The sequence below is a fragment of the Rhincodon typus genome, chromosome 9, assembly GCF_021869965.1.
Source record: "Rhincodon typus isolate 14 chromosome 9, sRhiTyp1.1, whole genome shotgun sequence".
Lineage (NCBI taxonomy): Eukaryota > Metazoa > Chordata > Chondrichthyes > Orectolobiformes > Rhincodontidae > Rhincodon > Rhincodon typus.
Genome location: NC_063340.1, coordinates 29,628,687 through 29,648,831, shown reverse-complemented (window position 1 = coordinate 29,648,831; position 20,145 = coordinate 29,628,687). Strand labels below are relative to the sequence as shown.

Genomic DNA, 20,145 nt, shown 5'->3' with positions numbered 1-20,145 from the left:
CGTCACAGTGGATCAGTGGTTAGCACTGCTGCCTCACAGCACCGGAGAACCAGGTTCAATTCCAGCCTCCAGCAACGGTCTTTGTGGAGTTTGCACATCCTCCCCATGTCTGCGTGGGTTTCCACTGGATGCTTCGGTTTCTTCCCACAGTCCAAGTAGTGCAGGTTAGGTGGACTGGCCATGCTAAATTGCCCATAGTGTCCAGGGGTGTGTGGGTTAGGCAGATTAGCCACGGGAAATACAGGGATAGGGTAGGGGGGTGAGTCCAGGAGGGATGTTCTTCAGAGACTCAATGCGGACTTGATGGGCTGAAGGGCCTGTTTCCAAACTGCTGGGATTCAGCGGTGGTAGAGAAGTAACACAGGAAGAGGCTGTGATCTGCACTGCACAGCCTGACGATGTGGTGGAAGCATGTTCAAGAATGATGTTCAGAAGAGAATTTTGTAAGTAATTAAATGGAGAAAAAAACTAAACAGGGCCAAGGGGAAAGAGGAAGGAAAAGGGATTAATTGATAAGATCCAACAAAGAACAGTATGATGTGCCAAATGACCTTCTTTTGTGATTTATTACTTCAGATGTGATTAAGTCGGAGCCTCATACAGGTATAGAAATATTTCTCAAGATGGCATAGAGTAGGAAGAAAGGAAACTGTCTGTTTTTGTAAAGTTCTTACCTCCCATACTATGTGCTACCCACACCACTGGCCTATCCCCAACACCTGCAGCTTTCAGTTTAGTCAACAGTTCCCGACCCCTGTAAGCCATGGATTTCCTGGATAAAAACAGAGTGAGATAAGTCCAGTTTCACCACAGCTATCATTTCACCTTCGTTTCAAGCATAAGAGTGATTCCAAATTTTAAAAATTGCAAAATATATATAATGTAGAGACAAGTCAACAGTAAAACAACTTCTATTAAAAAACGCATGTAGAAATTGCTGGAGAAACTCAGCAAGTCCATCTGTGGAGAGAAAACAGAATTAATGTTGAATCCGTTGATCCTTTTTCAGAATCAGAAGCAGCTAATAAAAAGTGGAAACTGAACTTGAATTGTTAATTCTGTTTTCTCTCCACAGATGCTGAGTTTCTCCAGCAACTCCTGTTTTTATTTGTTCCAGATCTCCAGCATCCATAGTTCTTTGTTTTAACTTCTGTTAAATTAACTAACAAATTAGGGAATCTTAGAAAATAAACAAACAATAATTATTTTGAAGGATCAGTAAACCTAAAGCTGTAACAACAGTAACAACTTGTATTTATGTAGCATCTTGAACATAATAAAACATCCCAGGCACTTTACAGGTATTATAAAACAAAAGAAGCTGTTATAGGACATGATGAAAAGCAAAAAAAAGGTAGAGTTTTAGTAGCGTGTTAAAGAATGAAAGCAAGATAGAGAGGCCGAGAGAGGGAATTGAAAGGCATCGGTCCTCATTAACTGAAGCAGAGTGATAAAGTTTGGAATGCTTAAAGGCATTAAATTAGAGGAGCATACATATCTCAGGGGATTGTCTGGCTGGAGGAGACTACAGAGACAGACAGGGTTAACATGAAGAGAGATTTGAAAACAAAGGATTATGAAATAACTACACAGAGCTCGGTATCCCATCACCAAGTCACCCCTTTATTTACATGTGCACAGTACATAGGGTCTGACCAGCCAGCTATAAGCCAGACCCTACAACGAGGAGACCGTCTGAATCTCCTGTTTATATGTGTCAGCCAGGGCTGCCTGATTGGCCCAGGTTAACAACCCCAATCAAGGATCTCAGTTAATAAGATCCACCTGGCCCTTGTGCCAATCAATACAGACCAGAATTTAAAAACTGGGACGTCATTTAACTGAGAGCTAGTATGGATCAGCAAGTTCAGATGTATGGATAAATGAATAAGGATATTGGATTGCAGAGTTATGGATGACTTCAAGATAAAATGTGGAAGGCCAACAATTGGCATGAGCATAATGAAGTGTGTAGGAAATAAAGGTAAGGGTTTCAGCAGGAGAAGAGCCGACACAAGGGTGGGAATAATTGATGTGATAATTTATCGCATTGGAAATCCAAGCACACTACTTCTGTTGGTTCCACTGTATTCTACAAATTACATCTTCAAAAAACTAATAAATTTGTTGAAAAAGACATTTCTTCAAATAAAACTATGTTGGCTTGTTCTAAATACACAATGGTTTTCTAAGTGCATCGTTGAGACATTCTAATCATTGATTCCAGCACTTTGCTAATGACTGACGACAGGATAACTGGTTTGTAGTTCTACGTAGCCTTCCTATCCCTTTTCTTCGACGCTGTGGTAAATTTGCTAACTTCAATCTAGAACCTACCAGAAATCTTCCAGAATCTACTGAATTTTGAAAAATCACAGCCAGGATATTGACTACCTCAGCAGCTATCTCTTTTAAAACGGTATGATGTAGTCCAGCAGGTTCTGGGAATTTGTTGGATTTTAGTCCTTTTAAAGCTTCTTTCCTGCAGATAGGAACAACCTTAATTTCCTCACTATTATTAACCTTTGGGATATCCTTTATCTCTACTATGTAATTTGTATCTTCTACTATGACAACAGACAGAAAATATTTGTATAAGAAAAAATATTGCAAATGCCCTTTAACGTCCTTAGTAAGTCACAGTTGGACTTCTTTCACGGAGTCTTTGGACTGAATCCTTTGTTTTTTTGGCTAAATGCGAGCTGCATCAAGTTTTTGGAGAGATCCTTGTCACAAAGCCCAGTGAGATTACTCTCCTTGTCTTACCAAACACACCTCATTAATGTCCCATGGCAATCCTCTATCTGACCAATTCTATCTCCATTTTACTGCGCACCATTCTGGGAACAAGTCGTCACTCACCAGATATCCTCCAAAAGACGAGTGGAGAAGTGCCAAACATTTGATACCTCAGCTCCTATGAAAAGAGAACCCTGATCCTTGCTAGTGAAGACCAGAATAACTCCTGCAGGGCTGCAGAGACATCTATTTCCCAACAATCAAGTAAGTGGCATTCTTCATTCCACGACATCCTTCCCAGTAATTCCGCAGTCAGTCTCATTCATTACATACCACTTCTAACCATTGGCCATGATGCATTCTGTCTCGCCTTGCAGGTACCATCAAGACATCCACCACCTCACAGAGAAACAGGTGGCTCCATCAGAGGTTGCTTCATTGAATTGTACCGAGGCCTCAGAGGAAGCATCAGCAAGGCAGTCTCCTGCCCATTCCCCAGGCACTCAAACAAATAGATGTAGAGGCAAACAACAGCATTTATACAAATGTGAGAACTGATGTATAGTGCTATATTATTCGTGCTGCCAAAGTGTCCTCAACAAGTTTCCTTCTTCCTCTCTCTCTCCCTCTGACTATATCTCAGTGTAATCCCTGTTTCCACAGCTGGGGTGAAGGGAGCATGTTCAGCAATTAGCCCTGGAAGTTTGGACAGGCAACCGCAAAAGGTATTTGTGTCTGGATACCCCAAACATAATAAGCATCTGGCCTCCTGGCTCCGATTTCCAAGAGTTGGAAAGGACAGGCAAAGTCAAAGGTGGAGGGCCCATCTCCTGTGAATTTTCAAGAATGGAGATATCTGAGGAGCCATTGCGTAATTCCACCTACAGGTGAGTGCCTCATGGCACTGTCCTGTCTCCTCGTAAGGAAGGGACACCTGGAGGACTCACCTGGTTTCCCTATTCCTCTGTCTCTATACCTTCAGTCTTAAGGTCCAATGCTTGAAGCAATTGACTGCAGGAATGTGCCTCTCTCCAGCAGTAGCACTGATACTAACACTTCAGTGAGAACATGAGCATTAGATAGTGTGGAACCATAGTCTGGTGAGCACCACACTATGACAGCTCCAGAAGCTGGTTGAGGAAGAAATGCCTCATGCCATTGGCACTTGGAGAACTACCAGAGACCAGGCATCTGCTCAGCCCCAGGCAGGAGAGTAGCCTGTGGTGTTGGCAATCAGTATTTTTTCAGAATGCACAGGAAGGAACAGGAACAGCAGCAAGGTATGTGGAATGCAATGACTCTCATTGCCCAGAACCTGCAGTAGTGCAACAATTCATGTGATTGTCTGCTCCCTGGAAAGGTTAATGACGGCCAAGCAGAGCCAGGTTCTGGTACCCTCTGCTGCAGAGATGCACATACCTGCAACTCTGGACCTCAGAAGGCATAGAGAGCACTTCCTCATTGCATAATCTGATAGCTAAAACAGCATGTCCTCCTCAACATATTGCTCTAGAAAACCATACCTAATACCTTCCAGAAACTTGTCTTCCACAGCTTTAGATCTCAATTGGTTTTTCCAGTCTATACGGAGACTGAAGTCACTCATGATAACAATGTTGCCCACGCTACATGTTGTTAATCAGAAGATGAGAGAAGCATGTCCCACACTACCACTACTATTTGATGGCCTAGAACTCCAACTACTGTCCCTTTCTGTTTCTCAGTTCTACTCAGATTCCATAAGTTGTTCTTCCAACCTAAAATTCTCCCTTACTAATCCCATTCCTTATTAGCAGTACAACTCTACCTCCTTTCAGAGATAGTAAGAACTGCCGACGCTGGAGTCAGAGATAACCCGGTGTGGTGCTGGAGGAACGCAGCAGGCCAGGCAGCATCAGAGGAACAGGAAAGCTGACGTACCATATCGGGACCCTTCTTCAGAAACGGGGGAAGGGTAGGGGGTTCTGAAATAAATAGGGAGAGGAGGGGTGGGGCTGCGGAAGGTAGGTGGGGTGGCGATGGTGAGTGCCGGTAGGCAATGGTGGGGGTTGGTCAGTGAGGTGGGAGGAGCGGATAGGTGGGAAAGACAACGGACAGGTCAAGGAGGCGGGGATGAGAGGGAGGGTTGGTCATGGGATGAGATCGGGGGTGGGGAGATTTTGAAGCTAATAAAGTCCACATTGAGACCATTGGGTTGTAGGCTCATATTTGGGAGCTTGTACTGGTCCCACCTGCCCCAGAACCAGTCTCAAATCCTCAGAAAACCCTCCCTCCTACACCAGATCTCTAGCCACAATTCAATCACTCAATACTCCTGTTCTTCTGCTCACTTTCATGCGGCATTGGGAGTAATCTTGAGATTACTGCTCTTAAGGTCTTAATTTCTTTCCTAATTCCCTGAAATCTGCCTTCAGGATCTCATTTCTCTTCCAACTTATGTCATTGGTACCAAAGTGGGTGATGTCTTTTGTCTAAATCCCCTCCCCCAGAACGATGCCCTGAAGCTGCACTGTGACATCTTGACTCTGGCATCAGGGAAACAACACACCAACTTGCATTCACATTTAATGCCACAGAAAACACCTGCCTGAGCCTCTAACTGTTGGATCCCCTATAACTACTGCTATTCCATTCTTCTTTTCTTCCTTGTACAGCTGCAGTCATCCGAAGAACAGTCACCCTCACCAATTTCCAAAATGGAATATTGATCAGCAAGCACGGAGCCTCCTGCAATACCAGACTGGATTTTTGAAACTGCTTGGTAGTCTAGGTTACAAAGGGACATTGATAGGATGCAGAACTGGGCTGAGAAGTGGCAGATGGCATTTAACCCTGAAAAGTGTGAGGTGATTCATTTTGGAAGGACAAACTTGAAAGCAGAATAAAGGGTCAACGGAAAGATTCTTGGCAGTGTGGAGGAGCAGAGGGATCTTGGGGTTCATGTCCACAGTTCCCTGAAAGCTACCACCCAGGTGGATAGAGTTGTTAAGAAGGCGTATGATGCGTTAGCTTTCATTGATAGAGGGATTGAGTTCAAGAGCCGTGAAGTTATGCTCCAGCTATACAAAACCCTGGTTCGGCCACATCTGGAGTATTGTGTCCAGTTCTGGTCGCCTCATTACAGAAAAGATGTGGAAGCGTTGGAAAAGGTGCAGAGGAGATTTACCAGGATGTTGCCTGGAATGGAGGGAAGGTCTTACGAGGAAAGGTTGAGAGTGCTAGGGCTTTTCTCTTTAGAATGACGAAGAATGAGAGGTGACTTGATAGAGGTGTGCAAAATGATCAGAGGTATAGATAGAGTGGACAGCCAGAGACTCTTTCCTAGAGTGGAGGTAGCTATTACCAGGGGGCATAGTTTTAAAGTGAGTGGAGGTAGATATAGGGGAGATGTCAGTGTTAGGTTCTTCACTCAGAGTGTGGTCGGGGCGTGGAATGCATTGCCGGAGAGGGTAGTGGAGTCGGCCTCATTCGGGCCATTTAAGAGGCTATTAGATAGGCATATGGATGATAATATAAGGTAGGAGTGGAGGTTAGATAGACCTTAGGATTAGGATAAAAGTTTGGCACAACATATTACCAGCAATATTACCAAGACAACACAAAACTGGGCAGGATGAAGAGTTCTGAGGAGGCTTCAAGGTGATTTAGGCAAGTTGAATGAATGGACAAACACATAGAACATAGAATCCCTACAGTGTGGAAACAGGCCCTTCGGCCCAATAAGTCCACACCGACCCTTGGAGCATCCCACCCAGACCCATCCCTTTATAACCCACCTAATCTACACCTCCCTGAACACTATGGACAATTTAGCATGGCCAATCCACATAACTTGCACATCTTTGGACTGTGGGAGGAAACCGGAGTACCTGGAGGAATCCCACGCAGACACAGGGAGAATGTGCAAACTCCACAGTCACCAGAGGGTGGAATTGAACCAGAGTCCCTGGCTGTGAGGCAGCAGTGCTAACCACTGAGCCACCATGCCGCCCTATAGCAGATACAGTACAACATGGTTAAATGTGAAGTTATATACCTTAGTGTGAGAAACAAAAAGGAAGAGTGTTATCTAAATGGTGACATTTTGATAAGTGTGGATGTACAAAGGGATCTGTGTCTCTACTGGTCAATGAAAGTAGACAGGCAGGTGTAGCAAGCAATTAGGAAACCAAATGGCATACTTTATTGCAAGAGGATTGGAGCTCGGAAGTAGGGATGTTTTACTGTAGTTATAAAAGGCCTTGGTGAGGCCATACCTGGAATATTATGTACAGTTTTAGTCTCCCTATCTAAGAAAGGATATACTTGCCACAGAGGGAGTGCAGCAGAGGTTTGCTAGACCGCTACCAGGGATGATGGCTCTATGGCTTGACTGGATCTGTATTCATTAGAGTTGAGAAGGATAAAAGGGGTTCTGACTGAAATGTATAAAATTTGAACACGGCTGGATAGACAATGCAGGATGTTTTCCCTGGGTAGGGAATCTCGAACCAAGGGCCACAGTTGCAGGAATATAGGTAGACCATTCAGGACTGCAATGAGGAAAAACTTCTTTCCTTAAAGAGGAATGAATCTGTGGAATTTTCTATCAAAGAGGGCTTGGAGGCCAAGTCACTGTATACATTTAAGAAAGGGATACTTTATTTTTGATTTTAAAGGGCATGGGGAGAAATTGGGAATACGGCATTAGACAGAGGATTAGCCATGACCAAACTGAATGGCGGAGCTGGTTTGAAGGGCCAAATGGCCTATCTGTGCTCCTAGTTTCTATCTTTTGATGGAAGTGGAGATCACTTAAGGAGAGCGAATAAGAGAGCACGACAAAAAATGGCAGGTAACGTAAAGGAAAATCCAAAGACATTTTGTCGGTATATTTAGGGCAAGACAGTAACCAGGGAAAGAGCAGAGCCCATTAGGGACCAAAGTATGTGTGGAGCTGTAAAACATAGCTGAGTTCTGAAGAAAAGCCATACTGGACTCGAAACATTAAATCAATTGCTCTATCCACAGATCCTGCCAGATATTGAGTTTCTCAATTATTCTATGTTTGTTCCAGATTTCTAGCATCTGCAGTATTTTGATTTTAGACACTGCTGAGATTTTAAATGAGTACTTCACATTTGATTCAATATAGAAAAGGACAATGTCAGTATAGAAAAAAAAATCAAAGAGGAGGACAGTGATATATATGAAATAATTAGCATTGAGAGGGAGGAGGTATTAGTGATTTTAACAGGCTGGCCCACTTGGGATGTATCACAAGCTGAGAGAGGCAAGGGAGGAGATGGTAAGGGATTTTATATTAATTTTCCAATCCTCTCTAGTCACAGGGGGATACTAGAGGACTGGAGGTCTGATAATTCAAGAAGGAAGGTAGGAATATACCAGGAAAGTACAGGCCAGTGAATCTAGCATCAGTTATAGGGAAACTATTGGAAAAAGTACTGACGGACAGCATTAATCTCTACACAAGGATTAATCAAGGATAGTCAGGATGGCTTTATCAGGGGGAAATCATGTCTAACAAATTTGACTGACTTTTTTTAGGATATGTAGATCAGAATAGCGCAGTGATGGAGTCTATCTGGAATTCAGGGAAACTTTTAACAAGATCTAGCATTACACGCCAGTTGAGAAGCTAAGGGCAATTTGCCAAATTAGATTCAAAATTGGCTTAATGATGGGAAGCAGAGGGTGGAGAGTCTTCTTGTGACTGGCAGCCTGAATCCAGCGGTGTACCACAGGGTTTGGTGCGGAGTCCCTTGCTGGTGCTATATACATTAATATGAAATGAACATAGAAAATGTGATCAGTAAATGTGTAGATAACATGAAGACTGCTGGTGTGGTCAAAAGTGAGGAGGAAAGCCTTAGGCTACAGGGCATTATAGATGCGTTTATCTAGTCAGATGGGCTGAACAGTGGCACATGGAATTTCATCCTGAAAGGTGTGCATTTTGGAGGACTAACAAGGCAAGGGAGTAAGTACATGTTGAATGGTAGGGCCCTAGGAAGTACAAAGGATTGGAGGAAAATTGGTCTGCATGTCCATAGATCCTTGAATGCAGCAGGACAGCCATAGATTATTATAGCATGGAAACAGGCCCTTCAGTCCAACTTGGCCATGCTGACCAAGTTGTTTTAAACCGAACTGGTCTCATTTGCCTGCGTTTGGCCTATATCTCTCCAAAACTTTCCTATCCATGTACCTGTCCAAATGTCTTTTAAATGTTGTAGAACAAAGAACAATACAGCACAGGAGCAGGTCCTTTGGCCCTCAAAGCCTGCATTGACACATTTTTCCCTTCCAGACTAAAACTGTCTTCACATACAGGATCCATATCCCTCTACTCCGTTCCTATTCATGTATTCGTCCAAGTGCTTCTTTAATGCTGCTATGATGTCTGCTTCCACCACCTCCTCTGGGGATGCATTCCAGACACTCACCACCCTTTGTATGAAAAATGTGCCTCACACCTCTCTTTTAAACTTCCTCTCTTGCACCTTGAACTGTGTCCCCTAGTAATGGATACCTCCACCCCAGGAAAAGCTTCATACTTTCCACTTGATGCCGTTCACAATCTTATAAAATTCTATCAGGTCACCACGCAACCTCCTGTGTTCCAGTGAAAAAAAAGTCAAGCCAACCTTTCGTCATAGCTAAAATCCTCCATATCAGGCAACATCCTGGTGAACCTTTTCTGTACCCTCTCCAAAGCATTCACATCCTTCTGGTAGTGTGGTGAGCAGAACTGTACACAATATTCCAAGTGTGTCCTAACTAAAGTTCTATAAAGCTGCAGCATAACTTGTCTATCGTTATAATCAATGTCCCTTCCAATGAAGGCAAGCATGCCATAAGTGTTTTTTACTACTGTATCTACCTGTGCTGCCACCTTCAGTGATCTATGGACCTGCACACCCAGATCAATATCCTAAGAGTTCTGCCATTCACTGTGTAATTTCCACCTGTCCTTGACCTCCAAAATACATCACCTCACATTTGTCTGAATTAAACTCCATCTGCCATTTTTCTGCCCATGCCTCCAAATGATCTATGTCCTGCTGTATCCTCTGACTGTCTGCAAATCCACCAATCTTTGTATCATCCGCAAATTTACTAATTAGACCAGCTACATTTTCCTCCAAATCATTTATGTTGACAACGAACAGCAGAGGTCCCAGCTTGTACCCAGCTCCTTTCTTAAATAATGGCACAATATTAGCTCCTTATAACTCAAACCTTCCAGTCTTGGTCATACTCTTGTAAATCTTTTTTATACCCTTTCCAGTTTAGTACCATTCTTCCTTTAGCAGGGCGATCAGAATTGTACGCAGTACTCTAAGTGTGGCCTTACCAATGTCTTTGTACAGTTGAAACATGATGTCCGGATTCCTGTACTCAATGACTGATGAAGGCAAGCGTGCCAAATGCCTTCTTCACCACACTGTCTACCTGTGAAACCACTTTCAAGGAACTATGTACCTGCACCCCGAAGTCTCTCTGTTCGACAACACTCCCCAGGGCCCTATAAGTCCTACCCTGTTTGTCTTACCAAAATGCAACATCTCATATTTTTCTGAATTAAACTTCATCTGCCACTCCTCTGTCCACTGGCCCAGTTGTTCAAGATCCCATTGTACTCTTAGATACAAAGCCTTTTGCAATGTCTACTATACACGACATTGTGGGCCGAAGGGCCTGTACTGTGCTGTACTGTTCTATGTTCTATGTATACCACTAATTTTGGTGTCGTCTGCAAACTTACTAACCATGCCTCCTATATTCTCATTCGAACTGTTTATACGAATGGTGAACAACAGTGGATCCAGCACTAACTTTTGCAGCACACCGTTGGTCACAGGTCTTCAGTCTGAACAACAACCCATTACCACCACCCTCTGTCTCCTAACGTCAAGCCAATTTTGTATCCAGTCGGCTAGTTCTCCCTGGGTCCTAAGTGATCTATTGAATCTACCATGCAGAGCCTTATTGAAAGTGTCGCTAAAATCCATGAAGACAATGTCTACCACACTGTCTTCAGCTATCTTCTTGGTCACCTCTTCAAAAACCTTAATCAAATTTGTGAGACACAATTTCTCATGCACAAAGCACTGCTGACTCTCCCTAATCAGTCCTTTCCTTCCCAAATGCATGTAGATCCTGTCTCTTAGAATCCTCTCCAATAACTTACTCACTACTGATGTTAGGTTCATTGGTCTGTAGTTCCCTGGCATTTCCTTGCAGCCTTTCTTAAATAATGGCACAATATTAGCCATGCTCCAGTTGTCTGGCACATCTCAATGGCTGTCGATGATCCAAATATCTCTGCTAGGGGCCCGGCAATTTCTTCCCTTGCTTCGGATACATTTGATCAGGTCTTGGGGATTTATCTAACTTTATCACTTTTAATACCTCTAGCACCTCCTCCTCTCAAACGTGGACTCTTTTCAAGACATCACTATTTACTTCCCCGGGTTCCATAGCTTCCATGTCTTTCTCCACAGTAAATACTGACACACAATATTTGTTCAGGATCTCACCAGTTTCCTGTGGTTCCAAACATAGATGGCCTCGTTGGTCTTTAAGCGGTCCTCTTTTTTCCCCAGTTACTCTTTCGCTTGTATTATACTTGTAGAATCTCTTTGGATTTTCCTTAACCTTTTCTGCCAAAACTATCTCATGCCCCCATTTTACCCTCCTGATTTCCCACTTAAGTGTACTTGTATACCCTCTATACTCTTCAAGGTATTCACTTGATTCCAGCTGTCTATACCTGACATATGCCTCCTTCTTTTTCTTGACCAGAGCCTCAATGTCTGTAGTCATCCAGTGTTCCCTACTCATGCCAGCTATGCCCTTCATATTAACAGGAAAATGCTGGCCCTGAACTTGTTATCTCGTTTTGAAAGGCTCCCACTTGCCAGACGTCCCTTAACACCCTCCCCCAGTCAACTTTTGAACGTTCCTGTCTAATACCATCAAAAATTGGTCTTGCTCCAATTTAGAACTTTAAGTTGTGGACCATGACCATCCTTTTCCACAACTAATTTAAAACTAATAGAATTATGTTCACATGTCCCAAACTGCTTACCCTCTAACACTTCAGTCACTTGCCCTATATTATTACCCAAGAGGAAGTTGAGTTTTGCCCCTTCTATAGCAGGGGCATCTACATATTTGATTGAGGAAGTTTTCTTGAACACACTTAACAAATTCCTCCCCATCCAAAGCTTTAACACTATGGCAGTCTGAAGCTATGTCTGGAAAATTAAAATCCCTTACTATTACAGTAGCAAGCATAGCATAATGGACACTTGCTTTTATTAGTCAAGACACTGAATGTAACAATAAGAAGGTTATTACAGTATTGTATATAATGATAGTTATGCCACAACTACAGTACTATGTGAAGTTCTGGTCACTATATTAGAGTTTCAGGCCTGTACCGGGCCCCAGGGAGCAGTATCTCCCCCTCCCCATTATCCCACAATGGGGTGAGCCTATGCTCTTGGAACAGGGCTGCACCCACCAACACATAGAGATAATGCATGTGTTCACAACATGGCCTTGGGCCTGGACTTTGGGGTGGGATTGTGGTGGGTATTTTTTGGGTGGGATGGGTGAAGGGGGAGAGTGGAAGACACAGGCCAGGCTGGCACCCTCAGGATCTAAAAGAGGCAGCTCCAAAAATAGCAGATGCAGTGGTTAGAATTTTCAAAAATTCCCTGGATTCTGCAACATTCCCAACAGATTTAACATTAGTGAGTCTGACAATGCCTTTGAAGAAATCCAGAGGAAGCAAGACACTTAATCTGGTATCAGTCATTGGGAAAGTGCTAGAATGTTATTCTGGAATAATGTCTTGGAAGATCAAAGTGTGTGCTGACAAAATCAGAGGGACCTTGCTGAGCATGTCCATGGAACTTTGAAGGCAGCAAGTCAGGTAGATAAAGTGATAAAGGTGGTATATGGGATACTTGCCTTTATTAATAAAGACATTGAATATACGAGCAAGAAACTTAACGGTAGATTTTTACATGATGTTAGTTAGGCCACCGCTAAAGGACTGCGCAGTTCTTGTCGCCACACTATAGAAGGATGTGACTGCATTGGAGAGGGTGCAAAAACAATTCACCATGATGTTGTCTGGACTGCAGCAATTCAGCTATGAAGAGATACCAGTCTGACAATGCTGTGGCTTTAAGAGGTTATTTCATCCTTTTTTTTAAAAAGAGAGAGACTGCAGAACAGGTGCCAAGCTATCTATTAGAAGATAAACAACTTGTGAAGTGTTGGGTGTTTTTTTTAAAAAAGCTGGAACAATTGAAGCAGCCTGAATGGGTGTGGTCAAACAAGAGATTTTTAGTTTATGGTTTACAGCAGCTGTTGCTGTTGGGATCTTGAAAAAGTAGAAGCTATTTTTCCTTCTGTCAATTATAGCCAACAGCTGGGGGTTCTCTTCTTAGGCTGCTGGATTGCATAGCAGACAAAATCTGTTTTCTGAATTTGCCATTTGCCGAGTGTATGTTTAAGGGATGTTACTATATTGGAACAGTTAATTAGTAATAGTTATTGTATCAATTATTTTTCAATTAAGTTTTCCCATAGAATTAAGTTATTCCAAGTTCTTCTTTCTTTTATTGTATTTTAAATATAGTGTTTGAATAAATTGTAGTTTGCTTAATGTCAAGTAGTCTGATGAATCAAATTGCATCTGGAACATAGCACCTGACATTTACCTTCCAAATAAAAAAAATTAGGGTCTAAGCTACCTTCTTAATATATTTTTAGGAGGTCTAATCTGGTCTGTAACACTAGATAGTCCAGTGTTATTTTCCTTAGAATAATGAATGTTGAGGGGGCATCTGATTAAGGCATTCATAGTTCTCATGGACAGAGACAGGTAGATAGAGAGAAACATTAGCCCTTGGTAGAAGCAGTATTAACCAGGGGGCACAGCAATATGTCAAGGAGCAGGAGGTTTAGTGTATACTCGAGGAAAGGATTGTTCAGCTGGAAGATGGTGGGTATCTAGAACTCGCTGCCTACCCTTTTTAAGAAAGACGTTTAAGAAATATTTAGATGAGCACTTGAATCACCATAGCATACAGGGCCACAGGCCAAATGCTAGAAAATGAGATTAAAATAGATAAATGATTGATGATTAGTGTAGATATGATATGCCGAAGGGCCCTCTCCTGTGCTGTAAGAACTCAACGATTTTTTGCAGTCTGCAGAATTGAATATACTTTTAAGTTTACAGATGACAGAAAAAAAAGGTGGCAGTGAGAGTTGTAAGGATGATGCAAAAACGGTCCAGTGAAATTTAGAGAGGCTGAATTTGGCAGCTGGAATACAATGTGCAGAAATATGAGGTTATACAGTTTGGTAGGAAAACAGAGCATTTCTTAAATGGAACAGGCTGGGAAGTGCTGAACATCAAGGGATCCTGAATGCCCTGGTTTTTGAGTGAAAAAAAAAGTTAATATGTAGGTTCATAGCAATAGCAATGTGGCATTTATTATAAGGGAATTTGAGTACAGGCATAAAGATGCCTGTTGCAAATTTATACAATCATAGAATCTTAGAGTCCCTTGGTGAGACAACACCTTGAGTCTTACATGCAGTTTTGGTTCCTTACCTACGGAAATATATACTTGCCAGAGAGAAAGTTCACTAATTCCTGTGATTGAAGAATTAGCCTATAAGGAACGATTAAATAGACTGAGCTCTCACTCTCTGGAGTTTAGAAGAAGGAAATTTAATCACTCAAACATGTGAACTTTTATAAGGGTAGATGTAGGAAGGATGTTCCCCTGTCTGAAGGGTGGAATAAATGGGTATCGGGGACAAACTCTTTGGATTGAGTCTATCCTAGCATATAGGAAGATGGTTGGGATTGTTGGAGATCAGTCATCTCAGCTCCAGGACATCTCAGCTGTGGTTCCTCAGTGTAGTGTCTTAGCCCCAACCATCTTCAGCTGTTTCATCAATGATCTTCCCCCCTATCATAAGATCAGAAGGGGGGATGTTCGCTGATAACTGCACAATGTTTAGCACCATTCATGACTCCTCAGATGCTGAAGCAGTCCATATTCAAATGCAACAAGATCTGGACAATATCCAGGCTTGGGCTGTCAAGTAGCAGTAATTTTCACACCACACAAATGCCAGGCAATGACCATCTCCAATAAGAGGCAATCTAACCACTGCCCCTTTATATTCAATGGTGTCACAATCACTAAATCCTCCAATATCAACATCTTGGGGGTAACCATTCATCAGAAGTCAATTGGACTTACCACATAAACATAGTGGCTTCAAAAGCAAGTCAGAGGCTAGGAATACTGCAGTCAGCAACTCACCTCCTGACTCCTCAAAGCATGTTTACCATCTACAAGGCATAATTCAGGTGTGCAGCACCAACAAAACTCAAGAATCGTAACACCACCCAGGACAAAGCAGGCTGCTTGATTGACACCACATCCACAAGCATCCTCTCCCTCCTTCGCTGACGCTCAGTAGCAGCAGTGTGTACAATCTACAAGATACGCTGCAGAATTTTACCGAAGATCTCAAGACAGTATCTTCCAAACACATGACCACTTCCACCTAGAAAGACAAGGGCAGCAGATACGTGCAACACCACTATCTGCAAATTCCCCTCCAAGCCACTCATAATCCTGACCTGGAAATATTTCCTTCAGTATTCCTAGATCAGAATCCTGAAGTTCATTCCCTTGACTGTGGGTCAAGCCAGAGCACATGGACTTTGGCAGTTCAAAAAGATAGCTCACCACCACCTTCTCAAGGGCAACTAGGGACAGGCAATAAATGCTGGCCAGCCAGTGACACACACATCCCACTACTGAATGTAAAAATAAATTTGTCCCTAGCTATGGACCTAGTCTCAGAACAAGGGGTAGGTCATTTAGGACTGAGCTCAGGAAGGATTTCCTCACTCAGAGGATCATGAAATTTTGGAATTTTCTGCTCCAGAGGAGGACGGAAACTGATAGACTTCTATAAAGATCAAAGAATATGGGAATGCAGAAAAATAGCGCTGAAGTAAAAGATAACCTCGTTGAACAGCAAAGGTGACCCAAACAGCAGATTGGCCAATTCCTGCTCCTATTCCGTGTTCTTATACTCTCTGTTGAACTATTACCATTAAACTCTCTGACCTTCCAGTCCCACATAGTTTGTTTTTTCCCACATGGATATACTTTTCTGTTGTCTGAGCTTTTATCTTAACATTTCTAAATTGCCCTTCACCTGAACCCTCCTTTCCCTTTGTTAGTTCAACTTTCTCCCGACTCTGACCATATTTATTGGTGCACTCTTATGTTTGTATAAGCTGCCCCTTCCTGTCACACTCTGCTTACCACTACATGTATTCTGACCCTGCATTATTGCCTTTTCATTCCTCTGTCAGTTCACAAAACTCTTCTTAGATTAACTCTCCTTCTCCACTATTTAAAGCCCTCTCTACAGTCCTAGATATACGACTTACTAGGACAACTCACGAGGACACTGGTCTCAGAATAATTTGGGCGAAGACTGCCACAACTGTACAGGTCCCTTAGTACTGGGCTCAAGGATTAAGTCTGTGTCCAAGTACATTAGATTTAGGTAAAACTCCACGACCTACTGAACACAGATACATGTGTGCTGATAGAAGAGAAATACAGAGACCACTCAAGATCCTGTCAATACTGTGGAATTTCACTTCAGGCAGAAAAGAATCTAATTCTCATGCGCTAAACTTTGAATACTTTTGAGAGATAGCATGAACAGCTTTCACAGCTCTTAATAATCAGAACCTCAGATCAAAGAAAAGCAAAGTCACACATGGAGGCACTGAAGATGTGGGACTTAACCTGGCGTTTCCTGAGGAACAGGGCTGCAGGAAGGATGAGTCAACTGACCATGGCACCATGGTCCAGGAGGCCATTCAAGAGGGTGAAGCAAAAAGACAGATTGTAGTTGTAGGGGATTCCATCATCGGGGGATAGACAGTATCCTTTGCGAGCAGGATAGAGAATCCCGCATGGTGTGTTGCCTGCCCGGTGCCAGGGTGCGAGACATCTCTGACCAGTTTGAGAGGATACGAGAGAGAGAGGGGGAGGATCCAGTTGTTGTGGTCCACGTAGGTACCAACAACATAGGCAGGACTAGGAAAAAAGACCTGTTTCGGGATTATGAAAAGCTAGGAACAAAATTAAAAAACAGGTCTTCAAGGGTCATAATCTCTGGATTGCTGCCCGAGCCACTTGCAAATTGGCATAGGGAAGTGAGGATCAGGGAAGTAAACACGTGGCTAAAAGAGTGGTGTGGGAAAGAGGGTTTCCTTTTCATGGGGCACTGGCATCAGTTCTGGGACAGGAGGGATCTATACCGCTGGGATGGACTCTGCCTGAACAGGGCCGGTCTGGCGAAAACGGTAAATAGGGTGGTTAATAGGACTTTAAACTAGTAAGTAAGGGGGAAGGGAGAAGTGAGCATAGAGGGAGAATAACAATTAATGTAAGGCAAAGCAGCAGATTAGCAGGTGACGAGGACGCTTCAACTCCATTGAAAATTAGGAAAAAAGTTAAAGGGAAGGAGAACTCAAGAGCTGTTAGTAATGGAGGTAATAGGACTCAAAAAGAAGGTGCAAAAACTGGCATAAGGGCACTTTATCTGAATGCTCGGAGCATTCGAAACAAGGTGGATGAGTTGATGGTGCAAATCATGGCAAATGGGTATGATTTAGCGGCCATTAGAGAGACATGGTTACAGGATGGTCATGACTGGGAGTTAGATATCCAGGGGTATCAGACTGTTCAGAAGGACAGACAGGAAGGTAAGGGAGGTGGTGTTGCTCTGATTTTTAAGGATGATATCAGGGCGGTAGTGAGAGATGATATAGGTTCTACTGAACAAAACGTTGAATCCATTTGGGTGGAAATTAGGAATAGCAGGGAGAAGAAGTCACTGATAGGTGTGGTCTATAGGCCACCAAATAATGACATCGTGGTGGGACGGGCAATAAACATAGAAATAGCTAATGCATGTAAAAATAGTACAGCAATTATCATGGGGGATTTTAATCTACATATCGATTGATCAAACCAGGTCGGTCATGGCAGCCTTGAGGAGGGGTTCATAGAATGCATCCGCGATAATTTCCTTGAACAATATGTAATGGAACCTACAAGGGAGCAAGCTATCTTAGATCTAGTCCTGTAAAATGAGACAGGAATAATGAATGATCTCACAGGTTGGGATCCTCTCGGAAGGAGCGATCACAGTATGGTCGAATTTAAAATACAGATGGAGCGTGAGAAGGTTAAATCCAGTACCTATTTCCTGTGCTTAAACAAAGGAGATTATGAAGGAATGAGGGAGGAGTTAGCTAAGGTAGAATGGGAGCAAAAACTTTATGGTGGGTCAATTGAGGAAGAGTGGAGGACTTTCAAAACGATTTTTCACACTGCTCAGCAGAAGTATATTCCAGTGATAAGGAAGAACTGTAGGAAAAGAGAGAGCCAGCCATGGATGTCTAAGGAAATAAAGGAAAGTATCAGATTGAAAAAAAACACATATAAAAAAGCAAAGGGTAGTGGGAAACTAGTAGACTGGGAAATCTTTAAAGGCCAACAGAAAGCCACAAAAAAAGTTATAAAGAAACGTAAGATAGATTATGAGAGTAAACTAGCTCAGAATATAAAAACAGGCAGCAAAAGTTTCTATAAATATGTAAATCGTAAAAGAGTGGCGAAGGTAAACATTGGTCCTTTAGAGGAAGGCCAATTTAATACCTGGGAATGAGGAAACAGCCAAGAATTAAACAGTTATTTCGTGTTGGTCGTCACAGTGGAAGACACTAATAACATGCCGAAAACTAACAGCAAGAAGGTTATAGCAGGTGAGGACCTAGAAACTATCACTATCACTGAAGAGGCAGCGCTGAGCAAACTAATGGGGCTAAAGGTAGACAAGTCTCCTGGTCCTGATGAAACACATCTCAGGGTACTAAAAGAGGTGATGGGGGAAATAGCAAATGCACTAGTAATTATTTACCAAAATTCACTGGACTCTGGGGTGGTTCCCGCAGATTGTAAAACAGCCAATGTGACACCACTGTTTAAAAAAGGAAGTAGCCAAAAAGCAGGTAACTATCGGCCAGTTAGCTTAACTTCGGTAGTGGGGAAAATGCTTGAATCTATCATTAAGGAAGAAATAGCAAGACATCTGGATATAAATTGTCCCATTGGGAACACCCAGCATGGGTTCATGAAGGGTAGGTCATGTTTAACAAATTTGGTGGAATTCTTTGAGGCCATTACTTGCATGGTGGACAATGGGGAACCTGTGGATGTGGTGTATCTGGATTTCCAGAAGGCATTTGACAAGGTGGCACACCAAAGGTTGCTACATAAGATGAAGTTGCACGGTATTACAGGTAATGTATTGGCATGGATAGAGGATTGGTTGACCAGTAGAAAGCAAAGAGTAGGGGTAAATGGGTGTTTTTCTGGTTGGCGGTCAGTGGCTAGTGGTGTGCCTCAGGGATCAGTGTTGGGACTGCAATTGTTTACAATTTACATAGATGATTTGGAGTTGGGGACTAAGTGCTGTGTGTCAAAATTTGCAGATGACAGTAAGGTCAGTGGTAGAACAAAGTGTGCAGAAGACACTGAACGTCTGCAGAGGGATATAGATAGTCTAAGTGAGTGGGCAAAGGTCTCGCAGATGGAGTACAATGTTGATAAGTGTGAGGTCATCTATTTTGGTAGGAATAACAGGAAAATGGACTATGTTTTAAATGGTAAAAAATTGCAGCACGCCGCTGTGCAGAGGGACTTGGGTGTCCTTGTGCATGAATCGCTAGAAGTAGGATTGCAGGTGCAGCACGTAATTAAAAAGGCAAATGGAATTTTGTCTGCCATTGCTAGAGGGATGGAGTTTAAAAACATGGAGGCTTGGCTGCAGCTGTATAGGGTCCTGGTGAGGCCACACCTGGAGTACGGTGTGCAGTTTTGGTCTCCTTACTTGAGAAGGGATATACTAGCACTGGAGGGGGTGCAGAGGAGATTCACTCGGTTGATTCCAGAGTTGAGAGGGTTGGATTATGAGGAGAGACTGAGTAGACTGGGATTATACTCATTGGAATTCAGAAGAATGAGGGGAGATCTTATAGAAACATATAAGATTATGAAGGGAATAGATAAGGTGGAGGCAGGGAGGTTGTTTCCACTAGCAGGTGAAACTAGGATTAGAGGGCATCGCCTCAAAATAAAGGGAAGCAGATGTAGGACTGAGGTCAGGAGGAACTTCTTCACCCAAAGGGTTGTGAGTCTGTGGAATTCCCTGCCCAGTGAAGCGGTTGAAGCTACCTCGCTGAATGTTTTTAAGGCA

General features: G+C 42.8%; 1 protein-coding gene across 1 annotated transcript in view; it reads right to left on the bottom strand.

Annotated features, from left to right (window-relative positions):
- Positions 1-20,145, bottom strand: part of serac1 (serine active site containing 1) — a 119,191-nt gene that overhangs the window by 40,229 nt on the left and 58,817 nt on the right. Inside the window, exon 7 of the mRNA XM_048600968.1 lies at positions 675-772. Within this exon, the coding sequence (XP_048456925.1) occupies positions 675-772 (98 nt within the window). The remainder of the gene's footprint in view (positions 1-674; positions 773-20,145) is intronic.